General features: G+C 50.6%; 1 protein-coding gene across 4 annotated transcripts in view; it reads left to right on the top strand.

Annotated features, from left to right (window-relative positions):
* Window positions 1-25,873, top strand: part of ARHGEF3 (Rho guanine nucleotide exchange factor 3) — a 786,720-nt gene that overhangs the window by 678,523 nt on the left and 82,324 nt on the right. For all 4 annotated transcript variants that reach the window (XM_069206461.1, XM_069206462.1, XM_069206463.1 and 1 more), the window contains one exon: window positions 23,341-23,448. In XM_069206461.1, coding sequence (XP_069062562.1) covers window positions 23,341-23,448 — 108 coding nt within the window. The remainder of the gene's footprint in view (window positions 1-23,340; window positions 23,449-25,873) is intronic.

Here is a 25,873-nt window from a genome sequence, read left to right as displayed (position 1 = left end):
TGTGTATGTGTGGGGTGTGTGCTAGAGCATATCCACGTGTGCAGTGAATCAAAATATTGCATTCAGTTTAAGCTTCCTGTCTTCAAGTTGTATTTTGTAATTATAATATTTTGAGAGACTGTCCATTTAATACATTTTATTTGATATTTTAGTTTTGAATAGTGTCACCTCAAATTGAATCACCTGTACCCACTTTGTCAGAGTTCAATGTCTGACATAAATTAGACATTGATATGTATTAAGGGTGACTTAATATGGCGCTGTTGTGAACAAGGTGAATTGTGTGACTTTTTTTAGTTTTTATAGTAAAGCAACTGTCAATACTAGTCAACCCTATTTTCTTTTCATTTTTGCTTCTTTAGGGCATTTCATTGTTTTTTGGTGGGTTTGTATTTTGGCACTTAATGTTAAATTTGTGGACATGTGATATTTGGTATGTTGGCTTATGGTGGTCTAGCTTCTGAAAAGCAGCTGAGCACTGTGCAGAGAACAATTTTTGTATGGAACATATTTCAACAGTCGGTACAATACAAAGAAACAGTATACATTGTATGGAGCCCACTTCTAACTCTGTTTCAGAAACCATGGTATGGTGGGCAGGACAAAGTGGGAGGTTGGCAGGGGATAGTAACAGTGCAAGACACCACATTAAGAAATTCGATTTGTACATTTCACATGTTTACAATCTTTGACATCTGAATGTGCCGAGAACTGCACTATTTTGTCGGTCATTTGCTGATGCCGGAAAGTGGAAAACAGACTACCCATTCCTTTTCACAGGGTCTTTCAAAGACAGAATACGCGTCTTCTGCAACAATAAACTGCAATATAAATGTTTGCCATAGATATGTATTTTTTCAAGTCCTTTCCATGTAATAAATGTGGGGTCGACTGAGCAGGCAGTCCCTTGAATTTGTTTTGTTGAATTAATTAAAAAGTGCCTATCATGTGAAACTACAAGAGTATTTACTGTAAGAGAGTCGAGTCCACTCTCTGGGTGGGTAATGTGTTACTAGTACGTTAAAGATATGCTTTTTTAATTCTATACTGAGGTCAATCTGCCTCCTGTGTTACAGTCTGGGCCTAAGTTTGGCAAACCAAGGTATCACTGTTTTTTATGGGATGGGAGTGGGCCAATAAATATGCCTACTAGGTGGGTTTGTCATCTAATGCACAAATGAAAGATCTGTTTAACATGTGCAGGAAAATAATTGATACGTGCAGGAAAATCATTTTTGCCCTTGACAAAAGTGCTTACCCTGCACACCACCAATGGCTGTACCTTGCATGTAACATTAAGGCAGTTTGCCTTTTCATAGTTTGACAGTGGGTGACAAACGTGGGAAATTGAGTCTAAGGGAAAGAGTTGTCTCTAAGCAAAATATCTTACTTCGGTGTGGTTGTACCCACCCACTGTCATTGCGACCATACTGGAGAGCAGCATAGCCTGTCTGGTCTTCAAAGATAAGTAAACAAAACAACGTGTATATGTGTGTTATATTGAGGGAGCAAGAATTAGATATTTTATTTCTTCTATTTTCAAAGTTTGATCAACAATGAATCTGTTGGGTCCCTGTACAGTCTTGGGAGTCCCCTCCATCAAAAAGAAACACTGTTTAGAGAGCCACTGTCCTTACGTGTTTGGTATCAGATCATCCTTTGGCCCTTCTTATAATTAGAGACCTTAAATGTTTGAGATATGGCCACTCTATATCAAATCCCTAAAACGTATCAATTATACACCCAGACCAATGCCATGTGAACAGAATGCCAAACGTTCATGCATCAAGAAAAGGGAGTGAGTGGCTGTTTTTTTACACCTTAGAGATGTCTTTGTTGTGTGAAGGATGGACATGCGGTGTCCCTGCCTCTGACTGACACAAACACGCACACACACACACATACACAGAAAAAATTGGGCCAACAAAAAGTGGGTTTAATCATGGATATTGTGGACTCTGTAGCCTACACGTTTGTGATGTCAATTTAGCATTTGCAGCTGGTCTTGATACAAGGTGGACTTCTTTTACACGGGATGTCTTCTTGCAAACAAGTGATGGTAAGCTTGTCTGCTAAATGGCAGAGATCGGCGGGGGCTTTCATTTTCTGACTCACATGCTCATCATTGCCATTTGTTGTATACTTTGCAGCCCACACTGCCTGCCCATGGTCATATGCAACACTGTGAAGTACAGGTCACCAATTTTTTTTAATGAGCATCTGGGTGTCTTAAAAAAGCTATTCTCAATAAATCATGCACAGCACGTATGGAGCCTAAATAATGTAAGGAACATCAGAGGCATCAAGGAGATGTTTGACTACACAGTTCACCCGAATGAGACAAAGAGACTAGGCTCCCATGAAGGAACTCACATGCGTTTTTATTAAAAATTACATCAAAATCTTGACTGGAGCTGCAATGCTGTGCTTTGCATTCTCAAAGGTGTAATGTGAAAGAAACATGAAAAGCTTAAACGTGGCTGAAAATTACGATTTTTGTCCTCCCTCAAGAACACGGGCAGAATACAAATTGCACAGGGGGATTGATTTCTCAGTGCCAGGTTTGAATCGCCCAGCACCGAGCACAAGATAAGAAGCGACATCAAGGCACAAATACAGCTAGTATTCTGCTCAGAAATGGCAAGGAAACAGCGTGTGATGCCTTGGGACAGGGCATCCCACCCCCGTGGCTCGTGTTATCATCCCTGCACCACACCTTCCTACCCAACATAAAATAGTTTAAATAACAGACAGCATGTGGGATGGTGAGCATGAATGACAAATAGATACTCAAGATGGATAGGCAGAGAAGAGAAATAAACGCAAGTCTGTAGACTTGGGAAAGCAGAGAGAAAACAAAATAAACGCGCGAAGAAGGAAAAGCACAGGAAAAAAAACTCAAATATCAACATCGGGAAGCAGACACAAACTACAAACGTGAAAATTAAAAGGCAAGAAGAAAATGCAAACGAGAAGATGGGAAAGCAAACCTAGAAGACGTAAACCCGTGGAAATGGAAGAGCAGCACGGTAAATCACAAGCATGTGAAATGGAAAAGCGAAGAAAAAGAATAGCCATGGCCAAATAGAGAGAGAAAACCGACGCTGAAGCGGCGCTTCGTTCCTGCGGCGAACATTTCCTCCAGGAGAGGTTTATCGTAGCATGTCTGTGACCTTCCTCGCGGTGCACTCCTGTGCCTGCTATCTGCAGTGCAGCCTGATTGATGGCAGGCAGCCCCTGCCTCGGCGCTCAGTGGCACAGCATCACCGGCATGCCTAGCAGCGCTGACATCTGGGAGGCATTTAGAGGAGAGTTTCTACTGCAAGATGTTATTTCAATTATGCTTTATTGATATGAAAAAAACTCATTATTCACCAGCCAGAGCAAAGAGGTAGCCTTGGCATCAGCCGGCAGGACCCAGCAGAGACAAATCGCCTCTAATTTTCGTTGGAAAGAGGAGACCAGCAGGACCAGCCACAGGTGTGGGCGTGTGGTGTTGTTTTAGATGCCGACGTTGCAGTGTTTAAGGAGACAAGCTGGCAACTTTGGCAGGCTGGAAATAAACATTTCTTGCATGGGTGTTTCCTGTGGCAAGGAGAGCTTGTGGACTCCCCAAAGGAATGGATTTCACCTTTCGGATGGGCCCGCCATGCCCACATCTCTAGTCCCAGGACCCCAGCCGTAGACAAGGATGTAATGCAGACAAACTCCACGACTATGGCTGAAAAAGAAAGACTGGTTCCACTTGGCTGGGGACCTTCCGTGAACTATGGTGTCTGCATTTGTTGACTCTTGAGGGAAGGCGTGCGCTCTGTGCCCTGCGTGTGCTGTCTAGGACCCAGCAGGCAATGTCAGATGGAGGATAGCCTGCCAAGGGTAATTCCTTCTCCTTGTGTATCTGTTCTCGTGGTTGTGCACGGTCTTGGCACGCCTTGCAGGTTATCGCTTCGTGCGTCTTGTCTGTCCATTGAGTGCAGCGAGGTATCTCTCCCGGAGGGCTGCGGTGGGCCCTGCCTGGTTGAATGCAGCTTTTAATGGAAAGATAAGGAGGGTGATGCTGACGCACATGTATATGCTGTACATTGAGCAGTAGATGCTACTTTAGTAACTTGTTTTCATTGACATGCTGGAAATAGTGCCTTTCCATTTTGCAAGCTCTGTGACAGTCGTCCTTGCAGGAAGGGCTCTTAGTAGACTGATATTGAGGTAGGCCAGCCTCTTCCCAGGTCTGTAAGCTCACATTTTCTGAAGGCAGAGAGGCTGGATAAAAGTAGATATAGCATGTCCGATCGAGAGATCGGTAATGAGGTAATGGACCACACAGGGAAATGAATTTCACATTGATGTGCCTTTTTTGTGGTTTTCCAGCTGTGCTGCAGTTGTGCTTCTGCCAGCTGCATGTAAGAATGTGACTCCTTTTCGCAAATACTGTTTCCACATGTTGTTTGCGTAGGTGGTTAGAGCATCACCAGGACTGATGCTTATGTTTGGTTTTTCGCTGGATCACCCTTGTGACCCTATCATGCCCTTTTCGAGTCAAGAACATTGGGCCAAGTGACTGTGAACCATACCGTGCAATGCTTGCATTTAATTCAGGTACAATTAATTTTCAGCCACAAACGCGTGTAAGGCTTTTCCATGCTCATTTTTTTTTTTACGAATAGCAAATAGGATGAAGCTTTTGGCAGGATCTTCATAACTGGTTAAGCGAAAACCGCTGGCCTAAGCCTGCCCCATAGAACGTTGATGCCTCATGTTATGTGCATTTGTACGTGCACAATTCACCCAGGAGGGTGTCCTAGCACTGAAGCAGCACCTGCATGGACCGGTCTATAGTTGAGGGTAGATGAAGACCCCGGTTTTCATTTTCTTAGGAAATCCAAGAGCTGAGGAGTAGGATTTGACGTGCAGGGATTGGTCGTTCCATGCTTTAGAAGTGAAGTAGAAGGCATGATCGAAAAAATGTCACTACAATCAATGTGTGGGGCACAGTTGGTCTCTGGTGTGGGAATAATATCCATCTTGTGGTTAATCAAACTTTCACAGAGAGCAAGACTCCGTAAATAATACGATTCAGGAGACAAATAGAACATGGAGTTTTAGGATGATGAGGCACAGTTTAGTGGGCCAATCGGGCCTTTTGATCTCCTGAATATCTCTTGGTCACGTGATGTGTTATCTGAATGCATCCCAAACGAATCGTAGGTTACCTGAATGTCTCTTGGTTGAATCATGTGCTACCTAAATGACTATGAGGCGAATTGTGTGTGACCTGAATGTCACCGGGGCGAATATTGTGTTACTTGAAACTCTCTTGGACAAATCGTGTGTTACCTGAGTGTGTCCAAGATGAATCATACGTTTTCTGAATATCTGTGGGTCGAATTGAGTGATACCTGAAAGTCTCTGGTGGAATCATGTGTTACCTGAATGTCTTTGAGTCGAAACGCATGTTGCTTGAATGTCTCTGGGACAATTCTTTTGATAATTGACTATACCTTGGTCAAATCATGTGTTACGTGAATGTGACCAAGGTGAATTGTTTCATTAATAATGACACATGCCTTTAAAGTTCAACCATGAGGCCAGCAGAGCATAGTCTATAAAACAAAATATAGTTATCAATTAGTCTATACACAAAATTATAGATCTTTTTTTTTTCCTAAATGGCTAGAGGCTTTTGTATGCACAATGAGTTAAAAATCTGCTATTGTGTTTCACATTTAATTATTTTTGTGACTGAACAATTAAGCTCTTGAGGGCCAGATACAGTTGCATAATAACAAGTTCACCAATTCATTATATAGCCGGGGTAGTCCATATAATATGTGATGCCACGAAGGGTTTACTCTTGTCTCACCCTTCGCATTTCTTCAGCCACCTTCTAGCTGCAGAGGAGCTAGGAGAACAGCAAGGAGCCGGACGTACACGAAGCAGGCAGAGCTCATAAAATCCTTGTTTCTTTCTACCCTTGCTCCTGGCTTCAAGGCCCCAGAGAGCAGGTTTGCAAGGGCAGCGCAAGGCGTACAGTGATGTAAATATTTCATGGCGTCTGTTCATTACCTTAAGTCTTTCTGTGTTCATGTGGAATGCGAATAAATGCCATTCACCACCTGCTTTTATCTTCAAATCTCCCAGTAAGTGCTCCTCACCTCTGTTTCCCTTACCCCCTATGCTGGGTGACCTTACAAGGCTCCTCGACACCCCACCGTCTGTGCAGGACAAGGCTCTGATTCGATATCACTTGTTAGTCCAAACTGTGTTCCACTGGTTTGGTGCAGGATTGTTTGCTAAAATTGACCATCTGTCTGAGATTTCGCACCATAGACCTTGCGCTTTGCCCTGGTGGTGGCGAGTGGAGATGTGCAATCCTGTATCTGAAAATACACCACACAGGAAGTCACGACTTTCTCCTGCCATGAAATTCTAAGATCTGAAAGGAGCCTGGGGTATTATGGCAGCAGAATAATTTAACTGTGAAAAGTTCCAACACAGTTGCTAAATTGCAGCAATCTCCCATTGGTTCCCCTCCTGATAAGTGATGTGAGATGTCATGCAGTGAAATGGCTACACATCTGAGAAAGATGGAAATTGCCTTTTGCCTGACCTTCTTTGCTTTTCACCTTTAAGAGGTTTTTCTGATTTTGTTATTTTTGTTAATTGTATGTTTGATCTTTAATGTCATCAATAATGTATTATTTTGCGGAATGACGGCTAAAATCTGGAATGTTTTGCACTTAATGCACAGTAAGCCATCACGTTTGTACTGTTTTTGCATTATTGCTGAATTGGACATATTGGGCCTGATTCTAACTTTGGAGGACGGTGTTAAACCGTCCCAAAAGTGGAGGATATACCACCTACCGTATTACGAGTTCCATAGGATATAATGGACTCGTAATACGGTAGGTGGTATATCCGCACTTTTGGGACGGTTTAACACCGTCCTCCAAAGTTAGAATCAGGCCCATTGTACCTAGGAAAAGTGTGTTTTTTATGCTTTTGGCTGAAAAATTGAACTGGCACACTGTAACCTTCCATGCAATGGGGCCAGATGGCATCAACGTTTGTCCAACAGTAACTTTTGAACTTTGACTCATTAAGATACATGTGGTTGCAATAATCCATCCTTGACAGAAATGGTACATTTACAATTACCTCTTTGTCCGGAAAAGGGGAAATACATTCTGCAGTGTGAAGGTTAGATTCTGCTAATGCTAACTTATTTTGACTGCTTGAATCCTACAACACAAAAAGTAACCCTTTTATTTTCAGATGTTTCTCAGCTTTTCTGAAATGCTGTTAAACACCCTCAAAAGTTCTATATTTTTACCATATTCTATTTCAGTGAAGAACAAAGCATGGCAAATTTGAGGCTCAGATCGCAACAGAACAAAAGACCCTCTGCATAATTCTTATATTAGTTGCACATTCTACAAGGATTGGTATTCTTCTGCAAAACACAATTCTATATGGACATTATTTTATGTATAATAGCTTTTGCAGTCGTAGCCATTGATAGCTATTCGTTTTAGTGCCATCATTTTGCTTTAAAAAGAGATGGCACAATATGCTTTGGATTGGAATACTTCTGTGCCTTAATTACAATTTTTAGAACGTAATGTTACATACAGCCTGTCTGCAGTCAAAGACTAATGGACCAAATGTAATTGCAGTTGAAGCTCCATTTGTGACTGAAATAGTGCTGATGAGCTTTGTGTTTGTTGGGGCATTGCAAACCGCAGGGGCAGATGTGGGCTGGCAAGGATGATACATGTATAATTCCTTGTTGTATGTAGATGCATCTGATACCGAATAAAAGTGTGTAGCCAGGTCAGTGGAAAATGTATTCTACCCCTTTCTTGGAAAACAGGCACATGTATGACATTTCTGAAATTTCAGTGGGTTTGCTGCAGTGCCCATCTCATCTGTGATGGGAGAGGCTAAGTGGTTTTTCAGCTCGAGCATAGCAGCGCGTAAGTGCTGCTTTTGTGAAGTCTTGATATCTATTTGGCTTTTTACCACGCCCACCTCACGCCCATCACTATCACTCGTTCATGGGCTTGCCCTTCAAAAATCTTTTGTTATCATTGGTAAATGCTCTACGTTTGTTCCTCCTTGGGGCAGTTTGGTTACGGCCTTGGCTATTGACCCTGTTAGATGGCTATTTGCACTTTTGCTGATATGTTTGACTGCGAGCGAACTTCTTATTCCTTTTGTGTGTCTCCTTCACGCTTATGGTGTGGCGCTTTGAATCGGATTGCTTATGTGAAACTGTATTAATTTTCATTTTCAATTTATACTGCAAGAAAAGTCCAGTTAGAAGTTTAACACACTAATAGCTCTAACTTGAGCTAATGCAAGACCCATTGCATTGCAAATGCTTGTCATTATTACGATTATCATTATTATTATGAGAATAATAACATCTAGTGGCCCAAAGTCTTTCTTAGGAGCTCGAGACGACTTAGCAAATAATGCAGTTGCCAATTACTAAGGCTGTCTAGCCTTGATTCCAACTCATGTCTCCTTCGTCCAACACTCTATGGCCCTCATTCTGACCCTGGCGGTCGGCGGAGAGACGGCGGTCGGACCGCGAACAGACCGGCGGTATTAAAAATGGCATTCTGACCGCGGCGGTCCCCGCCGCGACCGACCGCCACTTCTCCACTCCGACCGCCACGGCGGTCATGACCGCCGGGCTGGAGTTTGCGCACTCCGGCCCGGCGGTCGTCCCAAGACCGCCAAGGGTATTATGACCCTGCCTACCGCCGCGGTTTCTTGCGGGCGGGAACCGCCGTGCGAAACATGGCGGTAAGCACTATCGGGGCCAGGGAATTCCTTCCCTGGCACTGATAGGGGTCTCCCCCACCCCCCACTACCCACCCGAGTCCTCCCCCCACACCCTCCACCCCCCTGCCACCCCCCAGAGGTGGTACGAACCCCCTCCCCACCCCCACCCCGACATGCACATACATGCACCCCGACATGCACACACCCCCAACATGCACATATACACACCCCCTACACACACATACACAACGGGGACACATACCCGCACACATACATGCAGACACGCGCACCTGCCGAACAGCACACATTACCCATAGACACAGCAGCACCCCCCGCCCGCATACACGCACTCACACACCCCCTCTACACACTCACACGCACACCCCCATGCACGCCCACATCACACAACACCCCCCCACCCCCTCCCCTCACGGACGATCAACTTACCTTGTGCGTTGGTCCTCCGGGAGGCGACGGGAGCCATGGGGAGGTGACCGCCAACAGAAGACCGCCAACAGAAGACCGCCACACAGAAATGTGGGTCGTAATTCTGTGGGCGGTGTTCTGCTGGCGTGGCGGTGGAGGTTGACCAGTCTCCACTTTCCCGCCGACCGCCAGTGTGGCTGCTGGCGGTTTTCCGGCGGAACGCTCCCAGCGGTCAGAATGCGCACAGCGGCATACCGCCGCGGTCGGCGGTCTTCACCGCGGCGGTAACTCGGCGGTCTTGCGAAAAGACCGCCAAGGTCAGAATGAGGGCCTATATTTCCTGTCTCTTCATCTCGCTCTTGGTGGAATATTTTCATCCCTGAAGTATTCTTTTGTAGTTTTCTTTTCCTCTTCCGTACTCCCCTGTCTGCCTCAAACTGTTTTACTCTGGATGAAGGTCTGATGATAAAAAATAATTCCTAGTCCCCAAAAATAAATGCCTGTTTCCACCAGCTGTAACCACCTGTACACATTAAGCACTCTGAATTGGAACTCCAAGCTTTTTCGCTATAGTGAAATGCTGCTGTTGTTCACAAATTGTTGAGATTATTTTTTATCCAAAATTAATACTATTCAGGAATTAAAGGAGAGCTGCGGTGGGATGATTGGCACAAGCCTACATACACCATCATTTTTAGTGTTCTAGTGTGCTTCTGTCAGTTGACTAGTAAGGTCACATTCAGCAGTCTATAGTTCCAGGACTCTCCTAAACCTCTTTAGTTGGTTAGCACTAGTATTAAAAGTATAAGCCAGTGTGCTATATTCTGACCACACATGACACAACCGGAAGCCCTTTCCACTGTTGTGAGTCTGGGACAAAGCACCGAGGTGATGTTGGCCTCCTTAGGTGAAGTAATCCTCATTGACCCGGCTCTCAAATTATTTCACTCCACAAACAGAGCTGCTTCAAGGATTGCATTTCCCACGTTGCTGCAGAACACCCTTGACTGCATATATTACCTGTCAGTGGAAGGATCTTTTATCAGATCGAACTGGACGTCATTTTCTGACTACTCCTGTTGTTCAGTTAATAAGGCTTTGTTATATTATCTTAGCATCTTTAAGGCTATCCAGGTACAACATCAGACATAAAATATCAGTTGAGAAGGCATCAAAAGCAGAAATGTCAACAGTTTTACATTTGAATTTTGAATTTATTTTGGTTCAAAGGTACTGTCATTTAGTAGGTGAAAACCAAAATGGCATTTATTCAGCAATGGTCTGACAGGAGAGATGGACAAGGCAGTAAAGCACGAAAAATCAGAATACTGATGCAGAGACAATGGCCTAGTTATAAAAAAACATGTAATGGTGGGAGAAGGTCAAGTATTGAGTCCATATGTTGTGGAACTAAAGTAAGAAATTGAGAAGCAAGATGGCCCGTATTTTCCTAAACCCTACGTAAGCAAAGGGTCATTTACTGATTGATAAGTTGTGAAAGCATCAACAGTGTGGATTAAAGAAGAAACATGAAGTCAAAAAAAAAAAAACCACACATTTGGCAGGGAGCAAGGCTGGAAGCCTATACACAGGGAGAGGTTTCATGTCACCTTCCAAGGAACGAGAATGCCAAGAATCAAAAAAGCACAAAAACAACTGCTTTACAAAAAATGGGATTTGAAACACAAATGTGAAAGAAATCGAAACGAAGCCTATTGATATTTTTACAGCAATTCGTTTTCAAGTAGAACCATCTCTCAGAAAGCAGCAAGTGCTCTGTGGCACTTAATGTGCACAGTTCCTGAGGTTTGGTGGACATTGGTCAAATGGAGGATTTACTCAGATGTAATGCCTTCTTTGGATCACTTATTAATTCCACAATGCAAATAAATAGTAAAAGCAAGAAAAGCAAACGGTTTTAGAAGGCTGTAGTTAAGAGGGGTCGGCTTGTAGCAGTTGTTTGGTGTTGTCACTCAGCGCATTTGGAAGTGCTTTCAACTTTGTCACTTACACAACTACCAAACCTGTGCTATCGACCAAGGGCAATCCACATCTAGGGAGTGATATTTCTTTTAATGAATTAATTAATGAAAGTAATGAGTATGCCAGATATTGCAAAATGGATTAGAATCAGAACTTAATTTTTCTGGTGCACTCGTTTTGGGGACCAGGGCCTATTTGTCATCATTTGACTTTGACTCAGAGTAAGAGAGCTGCAGAAAAGGGGAAGGAAGAATACAAAGAAAGATAGAAAGACTGTGACCTGGGGTGAAAGCAGGGATAAAAAAGAACCTGCAAGAATGAGCTAAAGAGACAGGCAGTGTGGGGTGACAGAAGCAAGAGGCATGCGGTGGAATCAGGACTGGGCAGACTTTTTATTTGCCAGCCCCACCATTTGGTAGCTCCTTCTAAGAAAAAACTCTGCACCCTGTTAATATTTTCTTTGTACATTTGTGCTTATAGTCAGTTAAGGAACCCTCAAATGCAAATATCATGTGATAGGTGGTAAACTACTCTTGAATGTATATTAAATGTACAGGAGGGAGGAGATTTGCTGCAGTGGCCCAAGTACTAAACATTGCAGGGGAAGAGGAATGTGTGCGGCTTACTAAAGTTATCGGACTACTTTACACGCAATACTTGTGCAGGACTATGTAAAACTGGCCTACTCGTGGGGAAGTGGGCTGTGCAGTCGAACGTGTCCCCTCACCAGTCCTCAGAAAGAAGTGTTTGCATCAGAGCAGTCGAAGGAGAGGCCTCAGGAAATGGTCTGTGTGTGGCGGGCGGGTGGTCACTGGAGATAGCAGGATTCTGTTGTTTGCGCTTTCCTCCGAGTGTAAAAATATTCCATTGTGTATAGATTGTTCTCTGTTCACAATGAGCGCCTTTTAAAGCTGCTCCGGTTGGGGGCCGTTCGACGCTAGTTCGCCTCTTAATTAATAGCTTGTGGACAGCTCAGGATGTGGCCGTGAACGCCACTCGCCACTGATTAACCAGTGTCCCTCAGTCCGGCTCTGAAGCCCGGCCTCTTGAGATTGAGATGATGGGTCACGTTGTACAGTACGTAAAGCTTTGCCTTTTGCAAACTGCCTTATGAAAGTGCAATTTAGTGTCCACAAAGTTGGTGCTTTCTTGGGGGATGGGGGGACAGACACATGCCCTTTGAGTTCTAGCCTATGAATACTAGTTTACATGCCACTGGTCATCCTTGGCAGCAGGCCCCTCCGCCACCTTCAGCTCACTTTAGCTCTTTAGCTATGCATCCGTAACGTTCCACCTGAAACAAATGACAGGACTGCTCAGGGGTTTAACGCTCCCTGCTGACATCTGGCGTGATCTGTCGGTCACAAGTATAAATTCCGGAAAGACCAGCTCAGCCTTGCGTGCTTCTGATGTCAGTGAACTGCATACTGTTAGAGTTGGTAATAGTGACGTGTAATTCCCAGCACTTCGAACTGGCAGACGTGCAGTATGACGTGTTATATACATTGTTTAGTGTGAATAAACATTGGCCCTCATTCTGACCCTGGCGGTCGGTGATAAAGCGGCGGCCAAGCCGCCAACAGGCCGGCGGTCTAAAATATGCAATTCTGACCCTGGCGGGAACCGCCAACACAGCCCGCCAACTTAACACTCCGACCGCCACAGCGGTACAAACAAACAGCGCGGCGGTTTCCGCCAACAGCCCGGCGGCAGACAATGTACCGCCCACCCTATTACGACCCACCAATCTGCCACCTTTTCCGGGGCGGGAGCACCGCCGATAAGAACACGGCGGAAACAGACTACGAACGGGAAAACGCTCACCTCTACGCACTCCACGCGAGATTCCGGCAGTATGGAGCCAGAGTTACAGGTCATCCCCGCACTCCTATTCCTCCTCATATACCAGGAGCACGCCCGGCGGCGCGGAAGACATCGGTGAGTACTGCACCTACGACACAGGGGAGGGAAAAGATTACCGGCACACACCCACCCACCCACACCCACTACAACACACACATCAATGCATTCCCACAGATCACTGTCACAACCCACAAACCACCCCCCTCCGAAATAATGCAAAGACCAAAAGAAGAGATCATAAACGGCCAGATATATTGAAATATGTACGCCATTAATCCCAAAAAATAAATAAACTATGTACAAAATATATACAGCTACTAAATGTAGTCCAACCACTGTCCGTGGATCACAGGGGTCCTGTGCAAAGGGGCAAGGCCCAGTCCCACGACAAGAACTCCACGGAGAGAACACTGCAGGGGCATCAGAAAGAAAATAGGACAGGCACCTCAGGGGGAACGGAAGGGGGGGCACCTCAGCCACTTGAGTACACGACGCCAGATCCACGAGGGGACTCCATGACCACTGGCCCATCCTGGGGAGAGCAAAGCCACAGTCCATACAGTCCATACAGTGGGTGGCCTGCCCACTGGGCCATCCTGGGGAGAGCAAAGCCACAGTCCAAACAGTCCATACAGTGGGTGGCCTGCCCACTGGGCCATCCTGGGGAGAGCAAAGCCACAGTCCATACAGTCCATACAGTGGGTGGCCTGCCCACTGGGCCATCCTGGGGAGAGCAAAACCACAGTCCAAACAGTCCATACAGTGGGTGGCCTGCCCACTGGGCCATCCTGGGGAGAGCAAAGCCACAGTCCATACAGTCCATACAGTGGGTGGCCTGCCCACTGGGCCATCCTGGGGAGAGCAAAGCCACAGTCCATACAGTCCATAACAGACCCCACTGCCACTGGAGGAGGCAAGTTGGCCAGAGGACATCCTGCAGCCCTGCCCGAGATAGATCCTGCCCTGCCACGTCTGCCAAAGGGCCAGCGGTTCTTGCCCTGAAGGGCCCAGTTCAGCGGTTCTTGAGACGGCGGGGCCCAGTTCAGCGGTTCTTGAGACGGCGGGGCCCAGTTCAGCGGTTCTTGCCTTGAAGGGCCCAGTTCAGCGGTTCTTGCCTTGAAGGGCCCAGTTCAGCGGTTCTTGCCTTGAAGGGCCCAGTTCAGCGGTTCTTGAGACGGCGGGGCCCAGTTCAGCGGTTCTTGAGACGGCGGGGCCCAGTTCAGCGGTTCTTGCCTTGAAGGGCCCAGTTCAGTGGTTCTTGCCTTGAAGGGCCCAGTTCAGCGGTTCTTGAGACGGCGGGGCCCAGTTCAGCGGTTCTTGAGACGGCGGGGCCCAGTTCAGCGGTTCTTGCCTTGAAGGGCCCAGTTCAGCGGTTCTTGCCTTGAAGGGCCCAGTTCAGCGGTTCTTGAGACGGCGGGGCCCAGTTCAGCGGTTCTTGAGACGGCGGGGCCCAGTTCAGCGGTTCTTGCCTTGAAGGGCCCAGTTCAGCGGTTCTTGCCTTGAAGGGCCCAGTTCAGCGGTTCTTGAGACGGCGGGGCCCAGTTCAGCGGTTCTTGAGACGGCGGGGCCCAGTTCAGCGGTTCTTGAGACGGCGGGGCCCAGTTCAGCGGTTCTTGCCTTGAAGGGCCCAGTTCAGCGGTTCTTGCCTTGAAGGGCCCAGTTCAGCGGTTCTTGCCTTGAAGGGCCCAGTTCAGCGGTTCTTGAGACGGCGGGGCCCAGTTCAGCGGTTCTTGCCTTGAAGGGCCCAGTTCAGCGGTTCTTGCCTTGAAGGGCCCAGTTCAGCGGTTCTTGAGACGGCGGGGCCCAGTTCAGCGGTTCTTGAGACGGCGGGGCCCAGTTCAGCGGTTCTTGCCTTGAAGGGCCCAGTTCAGCGGTTCTTGCCTTGAAGGGCCCAGTTCAGCGGTTCTTGAGACGGCGGGGCCCAGTTCAGCGGTTCTTGAGACGGCGGGGCCCAGTTCAGCGGTTCTTGAGACGGCGGGGCCCAGTTCAGCGGTTCTTGCCTTGAAGGGCCCAGTTCAGCGGTTCTTGCCTTGAAGGGCCCAGTTCAGCGGTTCTTGCCTTGAAGGGCCCAGTTCAGCGGTTCTTGAGACGGCGGGGCCCAGTTCAGCGGTTCTTGAGACGGCGGGGCCCAGTTCAGCGGTTCTTGCCTTGAAGGGCCCAGTTCAGCGGTTCTTGCCTTGAAGGGCCCAGTTCAGCGGTTCTTGAGACGGCGGGGCCCAGTTCAGCGGTTCTTGAGACGGCGGGGCCCAGTTCAGCGGTTCTTGCCTTGAAGGGCCCAGTTCAGCGGTTCTTGCCTTGAAGGGCCCAGTTCAGCGGTTCTTGAGACGGCGGGCCCAGTTCAGCGGTTCTTGAGACGGCGGGGCCCAGTTCAGCGGTTCTTGCCTTGAAGGGCCCAGTTCAGCGGTTCTTGCCTTGAAGGGCCCAGTTCAGCGGTTCTTGAGACGGCGGGGCCCAGTTCAGCGGTTCTTGAGACGGCGGGGCCCAGTTCAGCGGTTCTTGCCTTGAAGGGCCCAGTTCAGCGGTTCTTGCCTTGAAGGGCCCAGTTCAGCGGTTCTTGAGACGGCGGGGCCCAGTTCAGCGGTTCTTGCCTTGAAGGGCCCAGTTCAGCGGTTCTTGCCTTGAAGGGCCCAGTTCAGCGGTTCTTGAGACGGCGGACGGTCTATGGCCAACTGCTAAATGCCTGGTGGTGCCCTCCTGGGCAGCGGGGATGGTGCTCCTTCACTGCCCACCTGGGCTGTGGGTGGTGGGGCCCTCCTGGCCAGCTGGGCTGGGTCCTCCCTGGGCAGCGGCTATGGGGCTGGTGGGCTCTCCCGGGGCAGCTGTGCCGGTTCCTCCCGGGGCAGCGGCTATGGGGGTTGTGGGCTCCTCCTGGGCAGCAGGCCTGCTGCCTGACCTCTCCAACTTGCTGCCCTTGCCCTCCTTAGTCGTCGGCCTGTGGCCCTTTCCTCCCTTTGGAGCTGTGGCTGGTGACTGTCTCTGGGTGGTGTCCGGGGGGGATGTAGAAGGCGGGCTCCTGCGGCGCCCCTTCCGCCTTCTGCTCCTCTTCCCAGGGGGTGGGCTGGCTGTCCCCTTGCTGCTGGGCGAAGATCCAGACATGCGGGCTGGCGGGCTCCAATACCCCTGCACCCTTGTCAAGGGGGCTGCAGGGCTGGTGGTGGCTGAGGTGCTCTTCTTACCCCGACGAGAAGGAGGGGGGGGGCTCAGGGTCAGGAAAGAAGTTAGTAGTGGCGAGGAAGAGCTTCTTGGGACAATGGAGAGTGGTAGGTACAGTGGGAATGGGAGTGGAGGGAGAGGATGTGGTTGTAGGTGAGTCACGTTTGCTGTCTTTGGGTGCAGGTGCAGGAGGGATAGGCTGTCGTGAGGTGGATGGCTGTTGGGTGGGTGGGTGGCTGCGTTTGTGTGGTGTGGAAGAGGGGGTGACAGACACAGTGGGAGAGGACACAGGGGACGTGTAAATGGCAGTGGGGGTGGTGACTGCAAGTGTGCGGACTGGAGTGGAGGGTGTGCTGGTGATGGAAACACTGGCTGATGGTGAGGTGAATGGAGGTGTGAGTGTAGACGTCACAGGGAGGGAGGAGGGAGACGAGGAGGTGGGGGTCACAAAGGTGGTAGTGACTGTTGGCATGTCTGCATCGGAATGTTGCGTGTGTGAATGTCTGCGTGATCTGTGGTGCTTATGTTTGGATGAGCTTCTCTTGGGTGTTGAGGTGTGTGCAGGCTGGTCTGATGGTGTGGGTGGGACAGGCAGAGGAACAGGAGACTGGGAGGAGGGAGTTAGTAGAGGCAGGCAGGAGACAGGGACAATGGCTGCCGTCAGTGCTGAGGCCAGAGCCTGGAACGATCGCTGATGGGCAGCCTGACCCGAATGAATGCCCTCCAGGTACGCATTGCTGCGATGAACCTCCCTCTCCACCCCCTGGATGGCATTCAAAAGGGTAGTCTGCCCAACAATGAGCGTTCGGAGGAGGTCAATGACCTCCTCACTGAGGGCAGCGGGGGTAACAGGGGCAGGGCCTGAGGTGCCTGGGGCGAAGGAGATGCCCGGCTTCCTGGCAGAGCGGGCACGGGGCGAACGCGGAGGGGCTGCTGGGAGGGCGGAGATGGTGCGCTGGGTGGCGGCTGTACCTGTAATGGCGGGGGGCACGGATGGTGCCACCCCCGCAAGGGAGCCCCCTTCCGAGGACGTGTCCGTGTCGCTGCAGGGTCCAGTCGTCCCCGTCGTGGAGCTCCCCTCGCCCTCCGTCTCACTGGTCCAGTCTGACTCTGTGGCATGGCCCTCCTGGGCCATGTGAGATGCAGCTCCCTCCTGCCCCGATGCCACTTCTCCTCCGCCTGATGATGCTGATGCACACAAGCACAGAAAGACAAACAAAAAGGGGGGGGGGAGAGAGAAATAAAGGGATATTGAGTACATGGATCTCCGGTACAGTTAGCGGACATGACAGACACAGATGCCCCCTGCACTAAGTTGCGCACTTGGGGTCCGCTACGCATTCCGTGGAACATGCCCTACACGCCTAGAGTTGACAACTGCACCCATGGATGACACGGCCCAGGGATGGCTGTACTGACAAACTACTGAGGGTGGTGGCTGGGGACACAGGGGCTTACGGGGGTGCCCAGCCTACAGATATCGCCCTGGCCTAGGGGGACCCACAGCCCTCCTCCCCCACCCAGACACCTCCACTGCGCGACAACAGAGTAGATAATGCTTGGACTCACCCCCTTGTGTCTGCTGTGCTGCCCTCACGCGCCCATCCAAATCAGGGTAGGCCACCGCCAGGATCCGGAACATCAGGGGGCTCAGTTGACGGCAGGCACCCCGCCTACGTTGGGAGGCCATCCCCAGCAGAGACTCGGCGGTCTTCTTGGTCCCGCGGCGGATGTCCTCCCACCTCTTGCGGCAGTGGGTGCCCCGTCGATGGTGGACCCCCAGGGCCCGGACTTCCTTGGCGATGGCACGCCAATCCCGATCTTCTCATGGGCGCGGACCTATGTGACACGTACAGGGAGGGAGAAATACCACGTTCAAGTTACTCAGCATTTTCCTTTCCAGTGGCCCAACGCCCCCCATCCCCGCCAGGCCCCCCGCCAGGCCCCCCGCCATGCCCAACATGCCCCCCATCCCCGCCAGGCCCCCCGCCAGGCCCCCCGCCATGCCCAACATGCCCCCCATCCCCGCCAGGCCCCCCGCCAGGCCCAACATGCCCCCCATCCCCGCCAGGCCCCCCGCCAGGCCCCCCGCCATGCCCAACATGCCCCCCATCCCCGCCAGGCCCCCCGCCAGGCCCAACATGCCCCCCATCCCCGCCAGGCCCCCCGCCAGGCCCCCCGCCATGCCCAACATGCCCCCCATCCCCGCCAGGCCCCCCGCCAGGCCCAACATGCCCCCCATCCCCGCCAGGCCCCCCGCCAGGGCCCCCGCCATGCCCAACATGCCCCCCATCCCCGCCAGGCCCCCCGCCAGGCCCAACCTGCCCCCCATCCCCGCCAGGCCCCCCGCCAGGCCCCCCGCCATGCCCAACATGCCCCCCATCCCCGCCAGGCCCCCAAGCCAGCCAGTGGCCCCAAATCCAGATTGAATTAAACTCACTTGTTGGTCTGGAGGACCGTAGAGTAGCGCATACTGGGGGAGGACCCCATCCACAAGTTTCTCCAACTCCTCTCCAGTGAAGGCAGGGGCCCTTTCCCCAGTCGCAGCAGCCATTGTCCCTTCCAGACCGAGGTCACAGCAACACTTGCAGTATAGGTCCTCTCCTGTGAAAGTTCAAGTCGCAAGTGGATAAGTAGATAGAAAATGGCGGTCACGTCCGCGGCGGTGCGTACCGCGGCGGTGCGTCCCGCCACCGCCGGCGCCCTTCGCCATTGGCTCCTGAAACCCATAGGCTTCAATGTTAACCAATGCGGCTTCGCGCCGCGGTCTTCGCCCGCCGCCCGCCGCGGTGTGCCACGCCAGCGCATTGACCTCACATCCCATTGTCACACTTCACAGGTCAGGCAGCCGCCATTTCCAGGCCCCACATGGCTCAATTTCAACTGCGTCACACAGGCCTAGGCCTTGCATAGCCACTCAGACACGCCATTCACTGCATAGAGAATCGTATACTGTGCTAGCTGTGAGTACGTACCTGTGGGTTGCCTGACTGTGTGCTCCATGTTGTCCTTCCTAGGCACCGTCCGCTGGGTTGGGCGAGGAGACGGATGAATCCTCCCGTGTACCGACCGCTGGTGGACCTGTCGACAATGGAAGAACGCCACATTATCCTGACCTACCGTCTTAACCGTGCCACTATCCATGAACTGTGTGCCCGGCTGGAGCCCGACCTGATGTCCCCCATCCGCCAACCCACAGGGATTCCTCCTTTGGTGCAGGTCATGTCAGTACTACATTTCTTGGCAAGTGGGTCATTTCAGACAACCGTGGGAATTGCTTCCGGGATGTCTCAGCCCATGTTTTCAAAGGTGTTATCCAGAGTGTTGTGTGCCCTGATGAAATCCGTGAGGAACTACATCATTTTCCCTGAGGTGGGCGAATTGGCTACAGTGAAGGGTGATTTCTACGCCCTTGGACATATTCCCAACGTCATTGGTGCCATTGATGGGACCCATGTGGCTTTGGTTCCCCCAAGAGACAGGGAGCAGGTGTACAGGAACAGAAAAAGTTACCATTCAATGAACATCCAGGTGGTGTGTTTGGCTGACCAGTACATCTCGCATGTAAATGCCAAATTCCCAGGGTCAGTGCATGACGCCTACATCCTGAGGAATAGCAGCATCCCTTACGTGATGGAACAGCTACAGAGACACCGTGTATGGCTAGTGGGGGACTCTGGGTACCCCAACCTGTCGTGGCTACTGACCCCAGTAAGGGATCCCCGGACCAGGGCAGAGGAACGGTACAATGAGGCCCATGGGCGTACTAGGAGGGTGATCGAACGCACCTTTGGCCTCCTAAAGGCCAGGTTTCGCTGCCTGCATATGACCGGTGGATCCCTAATGTACTCACCTAAGAAGGTGTGTCACATCATCGTGGCCTGCTGCATGCTTCACAACCTGGCTTTGCGCCGCCAGGTGCCTTTCCTGCAGGAGGATGGTCGAGACGGTGGTGTTGTGGCAGCGGTGGAACCTGAGGAGAGTGACGAGGAGGAAGACGACGGGGCTGAAACAGACAACAGGGACAGAATCATTGAACAGTACTTCCAATAGGACACAGGTAACATTTCAAAGATAATTTAGTAAATGTTAACTACTCTGCAGCATCTCTGCTGCCTGTCTATTTGCCCCAGTGTATGATGACTGAGTTTTGGCTTTTCCCTCCCTATTTCAGATCTGGGGTCCCCACTACGAGTCCTGTGCTTCGTTTCCCCATGGACTACAGCTTTGTGGCAGCTGTTTGTTGACTTCACCATGTACAAGGACATATTTGCACTGTCATGTCAATTACAATCTATTGAAATCACAGCCAGACTCCTGATATTTTGGTGCAAAATAGGTGTTTATTGAAGTGCTCAAAATGGGATGGGTGGTTTCAAGTGGGTGGGGGCTATGGTGAAGGAATGTCCATGGCAGAGTCCAGAGTAACAGTCACACAGGTGCATTGTCCAGAGGCCTGTGGAGAGATGGAGCATGGGCAGTTCGAGGATGGACAGGGTGACAATGTGGGACAGTGGGATGACATCAGGTGGTATCCATTGCTGGCGGGGGTCTTGACATCCTACTCTGTCTTGCGAGATCTCAGGGCCCTCTTGCGGGGTGGTTCTTCTCCTGCAGGAGGTGGGGGTCTGGTGGGCTGCTGCTGTGCGGGGGCCTCCTGTCCACTAGCGCCGGCGGAGGTGGATGGCTGTTCTTGGTCCAGGCTAGTGGCAGGGGCCCTTGGGTGTTGTTCAGTGTCCGCCCTGCTGTTTACGAGGTCCTGCAGCAGCCCTACCATGGTAACCAGGGTGGTGTTGATGGCTCTGATGTCCTCCCTGTACCCCCGATAGTGTTCCTCCTGCAGCACCTGGATCTCCTGGAACCGGGCCAGTACCGTCGCCATCGTCTCCTGGGAGCGGTTGTATGCTCCCATGATGGTGGTGAGGACCTCGTGGAGAGTGGGTTCCCTGGGCCTCTCCTCCCCCCCCTGTCGCACAGCTGCCCGCCGAGTTGCCCTGTTTCCCTGGGCCTCTGCCCCCTGGCCGGTGTGCCCACTACCACTGCCCCCAGGTCCCTGTTGTTGTTGGGGTGGTGGGTTATCCTGGGTGCCCTGTAGTGGTAGACACACCGCAGATTGACGCGCCCTGGAGACAGAGGCATGGGCCCGCTGGGTGGGAGCTGTGCTGGTGTTCCCAGAGGGGTTAGGGTCTATAGTGGCCTGTGCCTGTGTGAGGGGAACCGACTGTCCAGAGGTCCCCGATGGTCCGGGCTGGTCATCGGTGTCCAGATCGACAGAGCTGCTGTCATCGCTGACGGCCTCTTGGGTGGGGGGTGTGGATAATTCTGGCCCCTCCGCCGCGGTGTGTTGACGGTCGGGTCCTGCAGGGGTATAGAGGTATGGTTATAGTTTCAATGTGTGGCATATGGGTGTATCTGTGGGTTCCCGTGTCCCCAAGTGCTGGCATTCGTGTGTGGGGGCTTTGGTGAGGGTGGCTTGTGGGGGGGATGTGTATATGCATTGGGCATGCTTTGGTGATGGGTGTCCATGCTTAGTGGACGCATGCAGGCCTAGGTTTTGGGATGTGTGGGTTGTGATGGTGAGACATTGGCGGGGAATAGGTGTGCTGGGGGTGGGGGTGAGGATGGTGGTGGGGGTGAGGATGGTGGTGGGGGTGAGGATGGTGGTGGGGGTGAGGGTGGGGTGAGGATGGGGGTGGGGGTGAGGGTGGGGTTCGAGGATGGGGGTGAGGGTTGGGGTCTGATTTGGCATGCAGGTGGGGGGGAAGCAGTATTGAAGCTTCAACTTACCAGTATCCATTCCTCCGCCGACTCCTGCGAGGCCGTCAGGATGCAGGATGTTCAAGACTTCCTCCTCCCATGATGTGAATTGTGGGGGTTGAGGTGGGGGTCCTCCGCCAGTCTTCTGCACGGCGATGTTGTGCCTGGATACCATGGAACGCACCTTCCCCCGTAGGTCGTTCCATCGCTTCCTGATGTCTTCCCGATTTCTGGGGTGCTGTCCCACTGCGTTCACCCTGTCGACAATCCTCTGCCATAGCTCCGTCCTCCGGGCAATGCTGGTGTATTGTATCTGTGTGCCGAACAGCTGGGGCTCTACACGAACGATTTCCTCCACCATAACCCTGAGTTCTTCGTCTGTGAAGCGGGGTTGTCTTTGGGGTGCCATGGGGTGGTGTGTATGATGTGTGGGGTGGAGTATGTGTATTTAAGTGAGTTGAGTGTGGTGGTGTGTGTTGTTTTGTGTGTGGATAGTGTGTGGGTGATGGTGTTGAGTGGCTGTGGCTGTTATGTTTTGGATGCTGGTGTCTCGCTCTTGTCTTCTTTACGAATTTTTAAGCGTAGGGGTTTGTGGGTGATGTGGGTGGGTGTTTTATATTGTATTGTGTGTGTGGGAGTGGTGTGTGTATGTGTATCAGGTGTGTGGGATTCAAATCGTCCAATGTGGGTGAGTTTTGTTCGTTTGTGTGTATTCTGACCGCGCCGGTGTGTCCCGCCAATGGAATACCGCGTTTGAATGACCGCCGCGTGGATTCGTGGGTCGTAATGGCATGGGCGTATTTCTGTTGGCGTGGCGGTGGAGGTTTGGTCACCTCCACCTTTCCGCCGACCGCTGGTCTGGCGGTCTGTTGTGGCGGTCGGATTTTCGGAGGTTTGCCTTCTGCGGGTCAGAATGACCGTGGCGGGTTTCCGCGACCGCGGCGGGATTATGGAGGATTTCTGACCGGCGTTAGGCGCCTTTTACCGCCGAGGTCAGAATGACCACCATTATTTCTTTAGGCTGCAGCTTCTGTTCCTGTTTGTTGAAGAATATGAAGGTGACATAATTCTGCAAGATCATATACCTGCTACGTATTTTTTTTGTAGTAATTATTCTGAGTTTCATAAATGCATTGTCGTCTCTGCCAAATCGTACATTTAATTTAGTTCGGTTCCTCATTTGATTAATACAAGTAAAATGTATATCTCTGCAGGACCACCAAAATCGCATTTTTCACAGATGGGTGTCAAGTTACTGTATAGTATCTCCCCTGTTCTGGTAATAAATTTGAAGGCTTAATTTCTAATAAACCCAGGATTGATAGCGGGCTTCTCACAGTTTACTTGTTATTATTCTAACTGCAGGAACCTAGTACCAAGCGGGTCAAGCCACTTTCCCGAGTCACATCGCTAGCAAACCTCATCCCTCCTGTGAGGGCGACTCCACTGAAGCGCTTCAGCCAAACACTTCAGGTAAACACAAATAATTTTATGCATGTTTTACTGTGATGTTGCACAGCACGAAAATGAATAAATACAGTATTGTAGGTGTATTTCCTTGCAACATTTGGGCTCAATGTCCAGTTATAGTGACACAATGTTATCCCTGCCTGTTAAACTGGTGTTAATACTACTCAATAGTAGGTGTTGCTTGTGTATGGATTTAAGCTCTGTTGTGCAAGCCATATTGTAGACAACACCAAAACTTACAGTGGGCTTTGGGTCTGCCCGTTGCTTATCCTTGGCTGGCTTTCTTGTCAGTCACCTTTGCTTGCTTCTCATTGGATGGATTTCCTTCCTCTTTCTGTGTTTCTCCTCCCGTGGGGCATAGCTTTTCTGCCATCAATTTGATAAGATTATGGGGGTCATTCCAATGTTGGCGGGCGGCGGAGGCCGCCCGCCAGAATTCCCCCCTCCGAAATACCGCGCCGCGGTCAAAAGACCGCGGCGGGTATTACAAGTTTTCCCCTGGGCTGGCGGGCGGTTGCTGAAAAACCGCCCGCCAGCCCAGGGGAAAACGACCTTCCCACGAGGATGCCGGCTCGTAATCGAGCCGGCGGAGTGGGAAGGTGCGACGGGTGCAGTGGCACCCGTCGCGTATTTCAGTGTCTGCAAGGCAGACACTGAAATACTTTGCGGGGCCCTCTTACGGGGGCCCCTGCCGTGCCCATGCCATTGGCATGGGAACGGCAGGGGCCCCCAGGGGCCCCCAGGGGCCACGCGACCCCCCCTACCGCCATCCTGTTCATGGCGGCTTTCCCGCCATGAACAGGATGGCGGTAGGGGGGGTCGGAATCCTCATGGCTGCGGAGCGTGCTCCGCAGCCATGGAGGATTCACACGAGCAGCGGAAAGTCGGCGGGAGACCGCTGACTTTCCGCTTCTGACCGCGGCTGAACCGCCGCGGTCAGAATGCTCGTTGGAGCACCGCCAGCCTGTTGGCGGTGCTCCCGTGGTCGGTGGCCCTGGCGGCCACCGGCCGCCAGGGTCAGAATGACCCTCTATGTGTCTCCTTCCACTGCTCACATTTGGGAAACTACTTTTTTCATGTTTTCACCACTCTGTGGAGTGCATGTGTTTGCTTTCTCGGTCTCTCTCGCTTGCTGCTTCCTCCTCAGATGGCTGCTCTCAGCGCTCTCCGTGTTGCTCTTTCCTCCAGCCACTGGTATGTTCATAACTTCAGCCTTCCCTCTCTGTCTCACATTTTTATTTTTGCTTTTCATTTTTTTTTCATTTACCTCCTCTCCAGCCGAGCTCCTTTGTTGCTCTCCTTACCCATCCGCCACAGTTTCCCTACTCCTTCCTTATGTCGGCTTCTTCCCTTACCCACTTTTTTGTTGCTCTCCCACCACCCCTTCCTCCTGTTGTGTGGTCTTCGTGTTCTTTTTTTTTTAGAAGTGGCTTTTCTTAACTTACCAGTACAAGATTGGTGCCCACCATCTAGGACCATTAAATATATAAAATTGTATTGTAATAGTATTTATATAGCGCTTACTACCCCTGACGTGGCGTCAAAGCGCTTTTCGGTGAGTAGCATGCTACTCTGGAACCCAACAAGAATTAGTGATGGATTAGTATTGGGAAATACGAGTACAGTTTTAGTATTATTATGAGTTAATTTGAGCCGCGGATATGAGAGTTTGTTAGTTAGATTGACTGGAGTAATGGAAGGGTGGAGGAGGAAAGAAATCCAGAAGTGTTAATTGGGAGTATATCCCTCATTTACTCACCCCAAAGGCTTGGGATGAGTAAAGGGGGATGGAGGAGGGAAGAGTGTGGAAGGGTTAGGAAGAGCATAGTAGCAGGGTGAGATAAATGAGGGAGTATTTAGTAGGGTTGTGTGGGAGGTCATGGTAGTAGAGTGAGGTTTGGTGAGTTAGATGTGGAAGCAGAGGGAAGAGCTTAGGAAGAGTTATTTAGGAGATGAAAGTAGTAGAAAGGATTTGGGATGAGTCAGAGTTGGAATGGAGGATAGTTTGATAGAGACATGACATATGATGATGGGTAGATAAGTGTGATAAGATAAGAGCAGGGATTCATAGATATCTAGTATAACAACCCACCCAGGAGCCATGCAATGACCCACGAACATGCCAAGCACAGAAACAACATATACACATACATACATACATACATACATATATATATATATATATATATATATATATATATATACATACACACATAAACACACACATACAAACACACATGAATACACACACATATATGTACATACACTACATTATTAGAACCATGGGTAAATATATAAGGTATAAGGTGTAAGTACCTAGGGTACCCACTACAAACCAGGCCAGCCTCCTACAACAGTACCTTCCGTTCGGTTCACAAAATGCTACCAAGAACACAGTTTTAGACAGAGGTTTAATGATCTTAGTTTA

This window comes from Pleurodeles waltl, chromosome 9 (assembly GCF_031143425.1).
Source record: "Pleurodeles waltl isolate 20211129_DDA chromosome 9, aPleWal1.hap1.20221129, whole genome shotgun sequence".
In the NCBI taxonomy this organism is placed as follows: Eukaryota; Metazoa; Chordata; class Amphibia; order Caudata; family Salamandridae; genus Pleurodeles; species Pleurodeles waltl.
The sequence above is the reverse complement of the archived record's forward strand: the minus strand, read 5'-3'. Positions and strand labels throughout refer to the sequence as shown.